At 38.3% G+C, this 14,744-nt stretch overlaps 2 protein-coding genes across 2 annotated transcripts; one reads left to right on the top strand and one right to left on the bottom strand.

Annotated features, from left to right (window-relative positions):
- The first annotated feature begins 228 nt into the window (after positions 1 to 228).
- LOC18009951 lies at positions 229 to 3,315 on the top strand. The gene is given in 10 exon segments (XM_024160378.1): positions 229 to 699; positions 1,081 to 1,158; positions 1,248 to 1,565; positions 1,568 to 1,672; positions 1,920 to 2,055; positions 2,138 to 2,303; positions 2,386 to 2,513; positions 2,595 to 2,787; positions 2,874 to 2,996; positions 3,088 to 3,315. Coding segments are annotated over 10 exon segments (1,533 nt in total). The 5' UTR covers positions 229 to 521; the 3' UTR covers positions 3,196 to 3,315.
- Positions 3,316 to 3,770: 455 nt separating this feature from the next.
- Positions 3,771 to 6,072, bottom strand: LOC18010143 (glutathione S-transferase L3). Its single transcript, XM_006392200.2, has 10 exons — positions 5,921 to 6,072; positions 5,747 to 5,818; positions 5,535 to 5,595; positions 5,257 to 5,343; positions 5,063 to 5,161; positions 4,877 to 4,979; positions 4,711 to 4,787; positions 4,520 to 4,627; positions 4,354 to 4,434; positions 3,771 to 4,000 (listed from the first exon to the last, which is right to left on the bottom strand). Exons 1-10 carry the CDS (start codon positions 5,932 to 5,934, stop codon positions 3,998 to 4,000), a joined length of 705 nt encoding a protein of 234 aa, XP_006392262.1. The 5' UTR covers positions 5,935 to 6,072; the 3' UTR covers positions 3,771 to 3,997.
- Between the last annotated feature and the right edge of the window lie 8,672 nt (positions 6,073 to 14,744).

The following is a 14,744-nucleotide window of genomic DNA, read 5'->3' as shown; positions in this document are numbered from 1 at the left end:
CATTTGTGTTGCTTCAATCGCAAATCTAAATAAGTGACCATAATTGCTTTAGAAGATGCCGTTAACTCACCGGATATGCGATAACTATTAACAACTTGTCATTTTCATAATTTTCCCAATTTCATTGACTTCCTAAACCCAATAAATAAGAAAAGATTTTACCATTTTTTTTTTCTTCTTCTCTTAATTACTGATTAAGTAAAGAAAAAAAAAGCTCTTCTTCTTCATCTTCACCAAATTGTTTGTCTAGTTGTCCGTGTCTCATTCTATTCTCTCTCACCTCGTGAAAAAGAAACCACATTTCTCTCTAAATCTTTCTGGGTTTTTCTAATTTGTGGATGTGAGGATCGTGTCTGGCAGATTCTATCTGATTTCTGATCAGAGAGAGAAAGAGAGGAGAGAGATTTTCTCTCTCTCTCTAAAAGTTCTGGGTTTTACACGCTTGAGAGTATTTGGGGATCTTACGTGCTGATTTTGTGATCAGAGGAGAGAGAAAGAGAGACAGAGAGGTAGAGAAAGAGATGGGAGGTTGCGTGTCAACGCCTAAGAGCTGCGTGGGAGGGAAAATAAGGTCAAACAAGAGGAGAAAGACTCGGACAAGACGAAAGATTCAGAAGAAGAGAGTTGTGTCTTCTTCTTGCTTATCTGACGGATCTTTCGAAAATCACGATCGCTCTTTCTCCAATCCCACTTTCCGAGGTCTCTAGACTCTAATCTCTCTTCTGGGTTCTCTTTCTATTTTTCTTTTTTCGCTCTGCATTTACGTTTTATGATCGTTTTGGCTTTATGTGCTATGACTCTCTCTTGCATATCTCAAAGGTTCATTTTTTTAGCTTTTAATCGTTCCAAATTCGAAGTGTTAGGTCTTTCTGATTCTCGAATGTGTTGTTTGAATAATAGAAATTAGATTCTGATTAAGTGGGGGTTCGATTAGCTAACAATTTGTGATCTTTGTTGGAAAATTTGATCAAAGAGTGAATCTTTTCTCTAAATGGTTAGTCTTTGATGAGCATTGTGTTTCTATAAACTCTCAGACTTGTGTCACTTAGCTGATCCGGTCTCTGTGTTTTAATCTGACAGCAAGCGCTGATGAAGCATGGTTTGATTCCAACCTCGCCTTTGAAACCGATTGTGATGATGATTTCCACAGTGTCGAAGGTAGAAACTTTTTCTTGAAATCCCTTTGATTTGTCCTTGGATCATTACATCACTCTGTTTTTCATCGTTTACGGGTTTTGTTTTTTCAGATGTCTTGTCAGTAAACGGAGCTGAGCGTATCTCAGTATCGAGTATGTCATCTGTTAGAGACTCTACCCTTGGTGGCTCCGCTCGAAACTCTCTAAGCGATGGTCCTAAAACTTCAAACTCTCATGCCTCAACGATAGATGACGCTATGTCACAGTCAAAATCAGACGGTGCCTTGGTGGTTGACACTAAGCAGCCTGTTTTCATCGACGAGATATCTTCGAGTGCTGATGATAGCTCTAGAAAAGATGAAGGATTGTTGGAAAGCTGTGGGATTCTTCCGAGCAATTGTTTGCCTTGTCTTAATTCGACCGTTCCTTCTATGAAAAGAGAAGGTCCTTAAGCTCTAGCCCTCCTGGTACAAGGAAAAAAGCTGCTCTTAAACTATCTTTCAAGTGGAGAGAAGGACATGCTACTGGTCCTTTATGTAAGTATATCAGTTGTGGTTGCATTTGCATTTTGATCTTGAATAAATTTCAAACCAAGAAGAACTCAGTTTGTTGTCTACAATGTTTCAATTGTTGTTGCATTTGCATTTGGTCTTGAATAGATTTCAAACCAAGAAGAACTCACTTTGTTATCTACAATGTTTCAATTGTGGTTTGCATTTGTATTTGATCTTGACTGGATATCAAACCAAGAAGAACTCACTTTGTTCTTTACAATGTTTACAGTTTCAACCAAAATGCAGTTGCAAAGACCGATTGCGGGTACTCAGGTTCCATTTTGTCCGCTCGAGAAGAAAATGTTCGATTGTTGGTCAATCATAGAGCCAAGTAGTTTCCGTGTTCGTGGCAAAACTTATTTCAGGTAAACATAAGGGGAGAGAGAGCTTGTGTTTCAATATGTTTTGTTACGGACTCAAAACTGATATTTTGCTTTGTGGTGGTAGAGAAAAGAAGAAAGAGTTTGCACCAAACTATGCTGCATATAATCCATTTGGTGTTGATGTATTTTTATCACAACGTAAAGTAAACCATATAGCACAGTACGTGGAGCTTCCTGTTATTACTACCACCTCGTCTAAGCTCCCATCTATACTCGTTGTAAATGTTCAGGTAATATTGTCTACTTCCGTAGTTAAACCGTTCTTCTTCTACATTATGGTTTTAATTCTGGTGTTGGTATTGTGATTTTCAGATACCATTGTATCCTGCTGCAATCTTTCAAGGTGAAACTGATGGAGAAGGAATGAATTTTGTATTATACTTTAAACTTTCTGATAATTATTTAAAGGAGCTTCCACCTCATTTCAAGAAAGCATTCAGGTTCTTGAATCTTCCACCTCATGTTTTGCTCTGTCCTCTCTTGTTGAATTAACCTCTTATCTTTGGAATTTTCTTGCAGAGATTGATAGATGATGAAGTTGAGAAAGTCAGAGGCTTTGCTATGGATGCAAGTGTGCCATTTAGAGAACGTTTAAAGATATTGGGACGTGTAGCGAATGTAGACGATCTTCAGTTGAATGGTGCAGAGAAAAAACTCATGAATGCTTATAACGAAAAACCTGTGCTTTCGCGTCCACAACATGAGTTTTATTCGGTATGTTACAAGTTATCATAACAAAATGCAAATCCTAATGAAAACCTGCAATGAAATGACTAACTCTGAAAAATTTGATCTTGTAGGGTGAAAATTACTTTGAGATTGATATTGATATGCATAGATTCAGTTATATATCGCGGAAAGGATTCGAAGCATTTTTAGACAGACTCAAGCATTGTGTTCTTGATGTTGGACTTACAATTCAGGTACTGTGCTGCAATTTTTTGCTTCTTAAGAGGGAATTTCTGGCATTTTCTATTGGTTATTTAACTGTAAAGTGTAAAATCTGATTTTCAGGGGAATAAGTCGGAGGAATTACCTGAGCAGATTCTGTGTTGCGTCCGGTTAAACGGGATTGATTACATGAATTATCATCAGTTAGCTCTTAATCAAGAATTCCTATGATAAAAAAATGACTTTTTTGTTTGTTTCTCTGTTTTTTCTTTTGTTCCTCAAGAACACAAAATCTAAGAGCTTTTTCCTTTTGAAGAAAAACTCAATAATGAAAGGATGATGATGATAATCTATCCGGTGGGTATAAAAATACACCTTTGACGATTGCCTACTACTAATAGTCATAAACTCCAATAACATGATGAGGCGAGTTCAGAGAGTGACCGAAGCAGAATACAGAAACCTTGTAGCGATCCAATAAAGGATTCTAGAGATTGTTGAGAGAAGATGCTTACCTGAATTGAGATGTGATAAGACGAAAGACTTCGATGAATGGAGAGCATTCTACAAGTAAACTCTTCTGACTGTAAATAAAAAGACTCAAATGAGCTATATGCATTATTGTTGAATAATTTGCAGACGACCGACTATGAAAGTATTGCTAAAGAGCTGTTCGTAAATACGCATAAGAAGAGAAAGATCCATGTAGAGGTTTGGTTTATAATGTTGTTTACAGGTGATGTATTCACATGTAATGTAATGTGGCACTTGCTTAGAAATTTGACAATAGAAGTACATATATGATATTGAAGAATGTCTCTGTTTTCATTCCGAAATTATACTATAGTTTCAACACTACGTATCTGTGTTTAATAGATAATAATGTCATCGGAGAATATTAAACATTTATTGTTGATTAAAAGTAAAATACAGATTTAAGCTGTTGTTGCGTGTAAGATACATATCTCATTGCACCACGTGATTCTTACTTCATATCCATGGTCCCTAACTCACTATACTGCTTAGCGCTTCCTTACTGCAAGAATAAAACCGGAACAAGATTCAGATTTGGCATAAACAGGAACAAGATTCAGATTTGGCATGAACCGGAAATATTTAGTCAAAAGTAATGGCTGGTGATTAGTGCAGGGCGTTTGCATTCACAACGATTTTAAGATGCAAAACATCCATTGGAGAAAGTTTGGTTTGGCAAACCGGAAGCTATATCGACTCGGTTATCAATCCCAAAACCGAAATTGACCCAAAGCAACCAACATTCACACATAGACAACCATATACTAGAGGCATAGCTCCTAACCCCCAAGAAAAGATGAAGCAACTCATGTGGTAATTTCATTAAACAAAGCAGAACCTAAAAATAAGACTTACCATGAATTTTTTCTTGAAAATATCAACAATTTCCTTAGGATCGATCTTCGTTTGTGCGTAGGCATTAATCTTGTTTATTTCCTGCAAAATTTACATCAATCACTTCAGCACCAATCCCTGAAGTGTTATTTTTTCTGACTTCACGGAAGGTTGCTTAGATATATACCTCAATCCAAGCTGATAGTTTGGGACGTTCTGCAGTAATGTCACACTTAAACAGTTCATTGAGTACGATTTGAAACCTTTCAATGAACGGTACGTAGGCGATATCAACCTGAAAAAGCAAACAAAGAATTCAAATAATCCATTCAAGACACAAGAGAAGAAAATCAAAAAGGATCTCGAAATTTGCTTTACCAAGCTAAACTGGCCGAGGAAGAATGGCCCATCATCGAACATATGCAGAGCGTTTTCAAGATAATCTAACACAGGTGCTGCATCAAGAACATGAAATTTCCGGGTCATATCTTTTCTTGCTTTCACCTTCGAAAGGTCGAATCTTTGAACAGTTTAAGAGTCTCACCGGTTTCTTGAAAAGGGTCTCCTTTGAGTGACACATACATAGTTTTAATGAATGTATCAGTGTATTTTAACAACTCTTCGCCAAACTCTCTTTTTGCATGATCCTAAAGTTTAACACGAGGGACAATGACTTAGAATCAGATGAGTTCAGAAAGGAAAAACAATCCTAAAGTTCTAATGATGTTACCTCGGGGTAAAGAGAAGGCCCTTCGAAATTGGTATCGAGATATTTGATCAAATCAAGACTCTCCCCTATGATTTTTCCATTGTGCTCAAGGGCTGGAACCTGCAAGAAAAAAAAAATAATAATAAGAACATTCCACTATTAACACAATGAAAGTAGTATAGATTATAACCGATTTGAGAAGAAAAATTGTTGACCTTGTTCTCTGGGTACACTTTCTCCTTGTACCAAGCAGGCCTGTTCCCAAGATCCAAAGGAACAAGTTTGATCTTTTCTTGCAAACCCTACAATCCGTAAAAACCAACAAGATCTTGTTTTAATTCTAACTATATTTATAAATACACTAAATACAGGAAAAAAGGTAAAATTCGTGATGCTAGTGCATAGTTTTCTTGGTCTAGACTAAAGAATGGTGAAGTTAATTAATTTCTACATGAGACCCAAATCCAAATATACAAAGAAGAAGCTGTTAAACCTTGAAATTTCTGGTGATCCAAACTCGTTGAGCAAATGGGCAAACGTAGCTTGTGTACAATCTTTGGTCGTTGATTAAGAATAAAGGAAAAAGAAAAAAAAAATCCAATAAGTGGTAAGCTCCAATAAACTATTGAAGAAAAAAGTGATTTCAAGAACAGAGTGATTAAAGAAATTTTGAGTAAAACATAAAGAAGGAAATGAAGATTTAACCTTGTGGTTCCATCGAACAGAGTAGGTGGATCGGCTGTAGCATCGAGCGACGCTGGAAGAGATTCTACAACTCTGTAAACAAAAAATAGTGAATTTCCCAAAATTCCAAAATCGACCAAATTCAGTAATAGCGAGCAGAATTAACCAACGAGAGGTAACAAAACAAAATCTTACAGAGGAGAAGCCATGGAAGATTGTTTTACGGAGCAGAAAGATCTGGTTCTTTAGGAATTCAGGATTTTGATCATACAACAGAAAACGCTAAGAACATATTCACATAGTGATAGCCTCGAATTACATACAGTTAGGTGTGAAGACACGTGAAGGTTTTTCAGAATCTTTATCGGTCACTCAATCACATAATGGGCCGTAATAGATACAATTCAATAAAAAAGAGTAAGCCCATTAGTTTAAGTTTTCAATATAAAATCGTTTAAAATAGTTGAATTTTGGGAAAATAGTTAAGAAAATCTTAAATGTCAAGTCAAATTATAACAGTTGATTGGGACTAAAACAATTTATCAATAAGAAATTAAAGGTTACAAGATTTAATATAAAAAAAAGTTGGATATTTTTTGGTTCATAAGAAAATTAGTGCTTTGTTTGGCCAAAATTTGAAATTTGAATATTTTTTTTACAATTTCTTCCTTAATTTTTTGTTGTCAAATGGACCGTAATTAACTTAACTAATTGGAATCAAACCAATTTTATTATTAACATTGTATAGTCTCAGCACAATAACACAATCTCTTTTGATTATAACTCTTCCTTTTGACCTAACAAAAAAAATATCTATTCTATTCTCCCAATATCATTAATTTCACTCAATCTCTTTTTATTTTTGAAAAAAAAAAATCTTATTCTTTTTCGCAAAACAGAAAATCTTCTAAAAATAATAAATATATATTAAAAATTGCTCTCCAAATTATAGATTCAAATGCTCGAATTACATGGTCTATAATCCTAATCTTCATTATTAAGAAGCATGCAAAGAAGGAAAACTATGGCTTTGGAGAACTTGCTCTAAAAAGTTTTCTATTGGTGAAGATGTTAAAAATAATCTTGGCAGTGATATGTTATAGTTCCAAACAAGTTTTTTTTTTGAACAAGATTTTTCAATATAAAGCAAGAGAAAGAAATAATACAAGCCTAGCCAAGGCCTTAGTTTTGAAGGGCCAAGCCCAATTTAAAAACACATCAATAGAGAATCAAACCTTAATCTAAGCCCTTTAGTAAAAACCAACGATAGAAACAAGGGAAGTAGATGAAACGATCGAACAATGCAGGTGAGACGATCAGTGGGATGTAGAAGCCAGCCATGTTTGCATCATCTGGGAAGCTTGAGTAGGACAAGATTCACGCAGGCTCGATATTCGATTTCTAATAGTGACATCGATAGAAAGGAGAAGAGAAGAGGTTGAACAGAATTGGTGACGGTGGAGCCGTGAGTTTCTCTCCATCCAGATCGAGTATATTACACATTGCCAGGCAATATATGTCAGTTTCTTTTTATGTTTTGACCCCTGGAGGACTTGCATATTAGACAATGAGGCAGCCCATGAGCGAGAAGGAGCTACACAGCAACGGTGGCTTACTCTTTCCCAGATCGACCAAGCAAAAAAGCAATCAAACAGTAAATGATCTCTACTTTCTGGGAATTGATTACACAGTAAGCATTGAGGATCCACAGATAAGCCCCATCCGATAATTCTGTCTTTTGTTGGGCATCGATTGAGAACAAATAGCCAGCAGAGGAAGCTGTGCTTCGGAATACCACCAACATTCCAAACAACAGCCTTCCAAGGAACATTAGGTACATGCGCTTTCAACAATTTATAGATTGTACCAGTATTAAATTTAGACCATACCTATCTTCTACCACCCATTCATAATAATCGTCAGAGTCATTCAGCAATAGAGAGGAGAGATGAGATTGAAGGAGAACCTGTTTTTCAGACCGAGCAGTACTGATGGCCCATCTTCCATTGGAGAATAGTTGGCTGAGATGAGAATTCATGGCAATACCCATTCTAGTAGTAATTCCCGGATTTAAGAAGTCTTGGAGCTTCCCAAACGGAGACCAATTATCCGTCCAGAATCGAACATCCTTTCCATTCCCCACTCGCAATTTTATCCAATTGTAAGCAGTATCTCTAATCTTCAGAAGCTTGTTTGCTAACCACGAGTGCTTGTTTTTTTGTTTCAGGATCCAAAAGTTGCTAAGAGAACCATTCAAAACCTCTTTCTTGAACCATGCAACCCAAATTGAACCGGAGTTGCAGAAGAGAAGCCAAACCAGCTTTAGGATACAAGCTTTATTCCAGGAAAACAGGTCTCGACAACCAAGACCACCTTCATCCTTTGACAGAGTTAAATATTCCCATGAAACTCTAGCAGAGTGGTGACCGTCGGTAGTACCATTCCAGAGGTAAGCACTACATAAGGAGTTGATTTTTTTGATACAAGACTTTGGAAGGACAAAAGTGGCAGCCCAAAAGTTTGTGATGCCTGCAATGACAGTGTTCACTAGTAGTAGTCGGCCAGCAAAAGAGAGCGATTTGGCACTCCAAGAGTTTATTTTTCTGTTGATTTGATCCAGGAGAGGGCCACAATTAGAGATAGTCAACTTTCTTGTACACAAAGGAACTCCCAAATATCTGATTGGCAGAGAACCAGCAGTAAGACCCGTAACAATACTGATGTGCTGGATTTCGCTAGCGGACAATCCAGAGGAGAAGAAGGACGTTTTCTGGAGACTAACTGCTAGACCAGAGTGAAGTTCGAACTCATGCAAGATTGTCAAAATATTCTGGACAGAGTTCAAGGAGCCATCAGTGAAGATCAGAAGATCATCAGCAAAGCAAAGGTGAGTGAGTTTTGAAGCTTCACATTTATGGTGATATTTGAATTTTCCGTCTTCCGCACCTTGGTTAAGAAGCAGGGACAAACAGTTCATGGCGATTACAAAAAGATAAGGGGAGAGAGGATCCCCTTGTCTTAAGCCACGTTTTCCTCTGAAATAACCCTGAACTGTTCCATTATAACCGATAGTGAAGTTTGGAGTACAAATGCACGCTCTCAGCCAGTGAAGATAGATTTGCGGCACCTGAAAACTAGCAAGACAGCAAAAAAGGAAGTCCCAATTCAGAGTATCAAAAGCCTTAGCTATATCAACCTTAATTGCGATTCTGGAGGGGCCTTTCTCACGGTGGTAACCGTCGACAATCTCAGTAGCCAGAATAGTATTTTCCACTAGAAGTCTACCTTGGACGAAGGCGGTTTGATTGGGAAGAATTAGATCAAGCAGAATAGGCTTCAATTCAGATACCATAAGTTTGGAAATGGTCTTGTAGATGGTGGAGCAACACGAAATAGGTATGTAGTCACTTATAGCAGAGGCACCAGGGTGCTTTGGCACAAGAGAGAGGATAGTTGAATTTGCAGCCGAAGGCATGAAGCCAGTTTGGAAGAACATTTGAACAGCCGCGACAAATTCAGGGCCAATAAGGTTCCAAGTAGCTTTAAAAAATCCTGAAGTAAGTCCATCCGGACCGGATGCCTTATTAGGGTTGAGCTTAAAGATAGACGATGAGATCTCAGCAGGGGAAGGAGGAGTGGATAGAGCAACACGATGCTCCACCGAAACTCTGAAGATAGACAGATTATTGAACCAAGCAGGTGTGGAGAGAGACAGCGGTAGAGTGTCTGGGGCAAGTAAACGTTTGAAGTGAGTTTCGGCATGAGATCCCATTGCAATAGGATCAGAGACGAGTTCTCCGGAAGGAAGCGAGAAGGAGCGGATGGAGTTAAGAGCAGTTCTGACCACCAATGCTCGATGAAAGTAAGAGGTATTGTGGTCACCTTCTTTCAACCAGTTGATCCTTGATTTTTGTCTGAAGTAGGATTCCTCAATGGATTTCAGAAAGATCCATTTCTCATGGAGATCTCTTTCTTGCAGGAACAAAGCAGAGGTAGGGGATTGAAGAGCAAGCACCTGCACATCTTTTAACAAACCGTTAGTAATAATCACTCAAAAATTCTCTCTATTTAGTGTTTGAAGCGCTCTTTTTAAAGACTTTAGTTTCCAGCATAGATCCGTGAGATTAGTAGCGATGCTTCCGGCCTGAATCCAGCCTTCCTCAACCGTGGATAAGAAGTTTGGATGTTTAGTCAGGTAATTTAGGAATTTAAAGGGTTTAGTACCAGTTTGGGGTAAAGGGACAGCAAGGTCTAAGAGGCAAGGGCTATGGTCAGAGAATTCAGGGGCAAAAAACAAAGCCGCACTGTTTGGAAAGCAGGCGATCCAGCTCTGGTTAACAAGTAAACGATCAAGCTTTTTGGCAATAGGAGACATAGGTTGCTTGTTTGTCCAGGTATTGAAGACACCTTGATATCTCAGGTCAAAGATCCCCAATTGGATTAAACAATCCCGGAATGCTGCCATCACAGGAGTTACAGTGTTTACCGATGACAGAGAATGCTCAGCAGGATGCATAATTTGATTGAAGTCACCGCCAACAATCCAAGGAGATGATTGTAGAGCCAAATTTTGCTGTAAATTGATGAGCTCAAACCACAGATCAGTTCTTTCATCGTTCAGGTTGGAGGCATAAACTGCAGTGTAGGTGAACCTTAGAGTAGATGAGATAATAATTTCGCAAGTTAAAGTTTGACGTGACTGAGAAATGACACGGACAGCAGCAGGGTGCTTCCAGATCACTATAATTCTTCCGTCATCATCAGAGAGATGATTAGAGGTGAAACTCCATCCAGGGCACACAGAAGCTATGACGAGATTCATGTTTGATTCCTTGATGTGAGTTTCCAAAATAGCACCAAAAATTGGCTTATTTGTAGCTAACCATTGGCTAAATGGCAGGTATTTAACCGAGTCGTTGAGACCTCGGACATTCCAAAAAAAGAGTTTTGCACTCATAGAGAAGTTTTGAGAGACTCTTCTTGAAGAGCCCCATGATCAGAAACAGGTAGCAAAACAATTGCAGTATCGGGAAGGATTGGATGATTGGGAGAGATGGATTCAGTAACGGGAGGGATTAAGTGTGAAGAACAAGCTGGTGAAGAGTTTGAAAAAATGGGGGTATAAGAGGCAAGGGATGAAATCAGGTCGGAAACAGGGTTAGAGATGGTTTGAGGACCGAAGGATATTGGGAAAATTTGAGATGATAATATGGGAGACGAAGAGAAGATGAGTGGGGTGGAAAAAGAAGCGGGAGAATTTTTTGGAGAGGAGAAAGCTTTACCAGCATGGGAAAGTTTAAGGAAGGGAGATCTGGGAGGGCTTTTTGGTGGAGGATAAACAAGAGGAGGGGAGAAAGGAGTGGTAAGAGGAGGAGAAAAGGTAAAAGAGAGTTTAGAAGAATTGGCTAACTGGGAAGAAGGAGGAGAAGGATCAATAGTTACAGAAGACCCACCGATTGGGGTAATCTTAACAGGAGACAAAACTTTTGTGGGAGAGGAGGATTCAACAGTAACAGCGGGGATATCAACCTTAGAAACCATATGCACCACCTCAGCAGGAGGAACAGCTGCAGTGGCCTTCACAGAGGAAACAACCTTTCCCGCAGAGGGTTTAGCTGGAGCACTCATACAGTTCTTGAGAATGTGACCAATTTCATTGCAGTGTGAACAGGAAGGAGGAATCCAGGGATAATCAATTTCTATCTCAATAACTTCTCCATTCTCTCTTATTAGTTCACCACACGAAGGGAGGGGTTTTTTGAGGTTGGCTTCAACCTTTACGTGAGCAACATTGAGGTTGGAAATATTCTTTGTGTAGTCGTCAGTTTCAATAGGATCACCCACTAACCCAGCAGCCAAGCTCAAACCTTCTTTTGTTCGCAGATCAAAAGGGACCCCTCGAAGATGAGCCCAAAGAGGAATGGAGACAATCTCAGGCATGATCGTAGCAGTAATAGATCCCCATTGAACAACATGGAACATTGAGGGATCAACATACCAAAGCTTTTTTTCCAGAATTTTACCGCGAATATAATCATTTGGGACTCTCACAAGCATTTGCCTACGCAGAGGTTGCAGATGAATTTCCAGTTTGGACCCTTTTCCCCACATGTGGTTAAGGACACTCTTTATCGGACCATAGTCTGGCATTTTCCCAAGGAAGGAACCAACAATATATTCTTTATGCAGCTCGGCTCCTCTATGGAACACAGCATCAGGAATAAGCACACGGGGTTTACCTTCAGAAGACACAGAGGTAGGAGCTAACTGAGATAGGGATCTGTCCGTATTAAACCTGGCTTTCAGAGCATAGGAAGGGGGAGCAGTAACGGAGACAGGAGGGTTAGCAACTGAGGGAGGAGTGATGACATCAGAGTGGGAGAAGGGATGTAACAAAGGGGCAGATGTTTTATCAGAGACATGGCCAGATTTGGAGGTAACGGGGAGGGAGGAGGACGCACGATTGGTAGTCAGAGGAGAACTACCTTTAGGAGGTAGAACAGTGAGATTGTGAACAGTTGATTTTTCAGATCTAGGGTTAGATCTAGTTTCAACATTTGAAGAGGGCAAGTTTTGAGGGTAATCGGTAACAGGAACAAGGGATGGGTTTGAGACAAGGAAAGGAATAGCATCAAGGGACGGGGAAGAAGCAACTGCAGGGAGCAGGAGATACAGTAGAGGCGGGAGAAGAGGGGAGAGGAGGGAAATGGAGAGGGTCAGGGAGGTCAGGATCAGGAGGGCGGAGGAGGAGGCCACTGGAAGTGGACTGAGGAAGATTCAGGGCGGAAGCATTTACAGTCGCAGGGAACCAGCGGTTCACTTCGGGAGCCATGTTCTTTGTTAATAACATTTCCAAACAAGTTGTGTTCCTTTGTGTGAATAGATCGAAAAAAAACAAACTTTGGTTCGGAGTTTGTTTGTTGTAGAGGTTTGGTTTGTTTGTTCATTTTTGTTGTTGTTCAGTATAAATTTATATTTGCATTTTGAACAAAATTTTTGTTTTTAATTAGAAGATCTTTAACAAAAATAAACGTTTGTTTAGTAATCTTGAAGTGGCCTCACGAGTTGAAGGTTTGCCATAATTCAGCCGTCAACAAACTTTCCGCGCTACACGGATAATTTTTTTTTTATGGTTATATATGAAATTAATTATTATTTTTTATTTTGATATTTGAGTAAGTAGTGTTTGATATAATTGCATTTATTTATTCCATTTTTTTTTTGATTTTTAACATTATTTAGTTTTTTTTTATAATTCTATTAATATTTTTTTGTTGTTTTTAATCCCATTTTAATTTGTTGAAAATGAATTAATAATTTTTCAGTTTTATTTTTTTATTATTTTCAACTTTTGCCTGCTTATATGATCATCACTTTTAAAACGATTAGTATTTAGTTGATTGAAATACATTTATTTTTATGTTTAAGGAAATAAGGTATTTAGTTAGTATTTTTAGTTTTTTTTTTGTAAAAATAATATGTTGGTCTTTTACACACTCACTTGTTGATGACCGATTACTGCCTTACTTAATGTGTAGTCTGTTATTTTGGTCGTTAGTGGACCGATTTCTGTTTGTTATTTGTTATCTTGAATTTCTGGATGACATTAATTATAATTATGATAGAAGTAAAAATGAAAGATTGATGCTCCCAAGCTTATTAAGTAATCATAATTTTTTACATATTAATTAAGTTATGACGAAATTAAGAAGTAATTCATTTAAGATATTACCTTTGTGTATCCAAAGTGATCCCCTTCTTTGTCCGCCAATGTTTTTGCCTTTTTCTCGACATACCACACCGCCACCAATGAAAAAACCCAGGAAAACGATTTAACGGAGCCTCCTCTAGGACATAATAAAATATGATTATCATAATAAGCAGCAGGCAATTTTTGTCCATTGCTAGGCGGTTCGTGCTTGTAGTTTTTCTGTTCTTGGGAAGGTTGGGCAAGCAGATTGCTTTTAGATGTTCAGGTTGAACCGACAGATTTTTGAGGTTGGGCAGCAGTGTCACGAACAGGATCACCTGGATAATTGTTACCATTATCATTGATACACCATGATAGTAAAAAAAAAAACTAATTACCAACCTTAGTAGTTCTGAGAGACAACAGATAGAAAACTAACCTGACGCTGAAAAATATATAAGCACCACACAGTCCGGGGAGATTCCATCACTTTAGTCTCTTCTTTGTGGTTGTTGACTCATCATCTTTCGGAGAAAACACTTATTCAATCTACAGTAGAGTTCCCATCAAATTACATTTATATTGTACAACAGAGTTTTCTTTCCTTAATACCAACAAGAATATCATAATACTGTACGTAACTTAATGATTACTATTTGTAGACCTCGCATGTCGCACATATAATGAGGTTTCATGATGAGTCAACGATGTAGGTAGACGAGCGTTGAAAAGCCGCACCTGTCTCGAAGAAGGCTGAGTGGAGACGGGAGAGCCTTCACGCAATGCTCTGCCGCATCATCATTCACTATCAGCAAGATGTTTACCTGATGACACCAAAAACACACTAATTAAATATTAAAAAAAGTAGTCTAGACCGAGTGTGCATTTCACCCCCTAAAACACATACACGCAGAGAAGTTAAAAAGTAATATGACCCTAGATGGACCCTGTGAGATCATTTGGACATTATCTCCATTGGTTCGAAGAACTCGGAAGCCTTGCTTGTTGTTCATCGGGTACCGATCCCAAAGGTTATCACTGTCTTTTACCAAATACATAAATTCAGACAGACCAGCCAGAGCCGTAATAGAGAGCTAACAAACAAACCTTCTCTAATATGAGGGATGATCTCAGAACATTTCCGATGAGACAGATTATTGGTCTGTGTTGAAGCAGATTTACAATATATAGCAATCTTCTCAAGTTCCTCTACCATGTGATCAAGCTCCTGCCACCAAGAATTACAAACACAATTAAGATTAGTCTGCCAAAAACAAGTAGTAGCCTCCCTCATTAAAATACGATACAAATTACAAAGCCATAAGCTTG

The sequence above is a fragment of the Eutrema salsugineum genome, unplaced genomic scaffold (assembly GCF_000478725.1).
Source record: "Eutrema salsugineum unplaced genomic scaffold, Eutsalg1_0 scaffold_8, whole genome shotgun sequence".
Classification (NCBI taxonomy): domain Eukaryota; kingdom Viridiplantae; phylum Streptophyta; class Magnoliopsida; order Brassicales; family Brassicaceae; genus Eutrema; species Eutrema salsugineum.
Note: the sequence above shows the minus strand (reverse complement) of the source record. Positions and strands in the feature narration are given on the sequence as shown.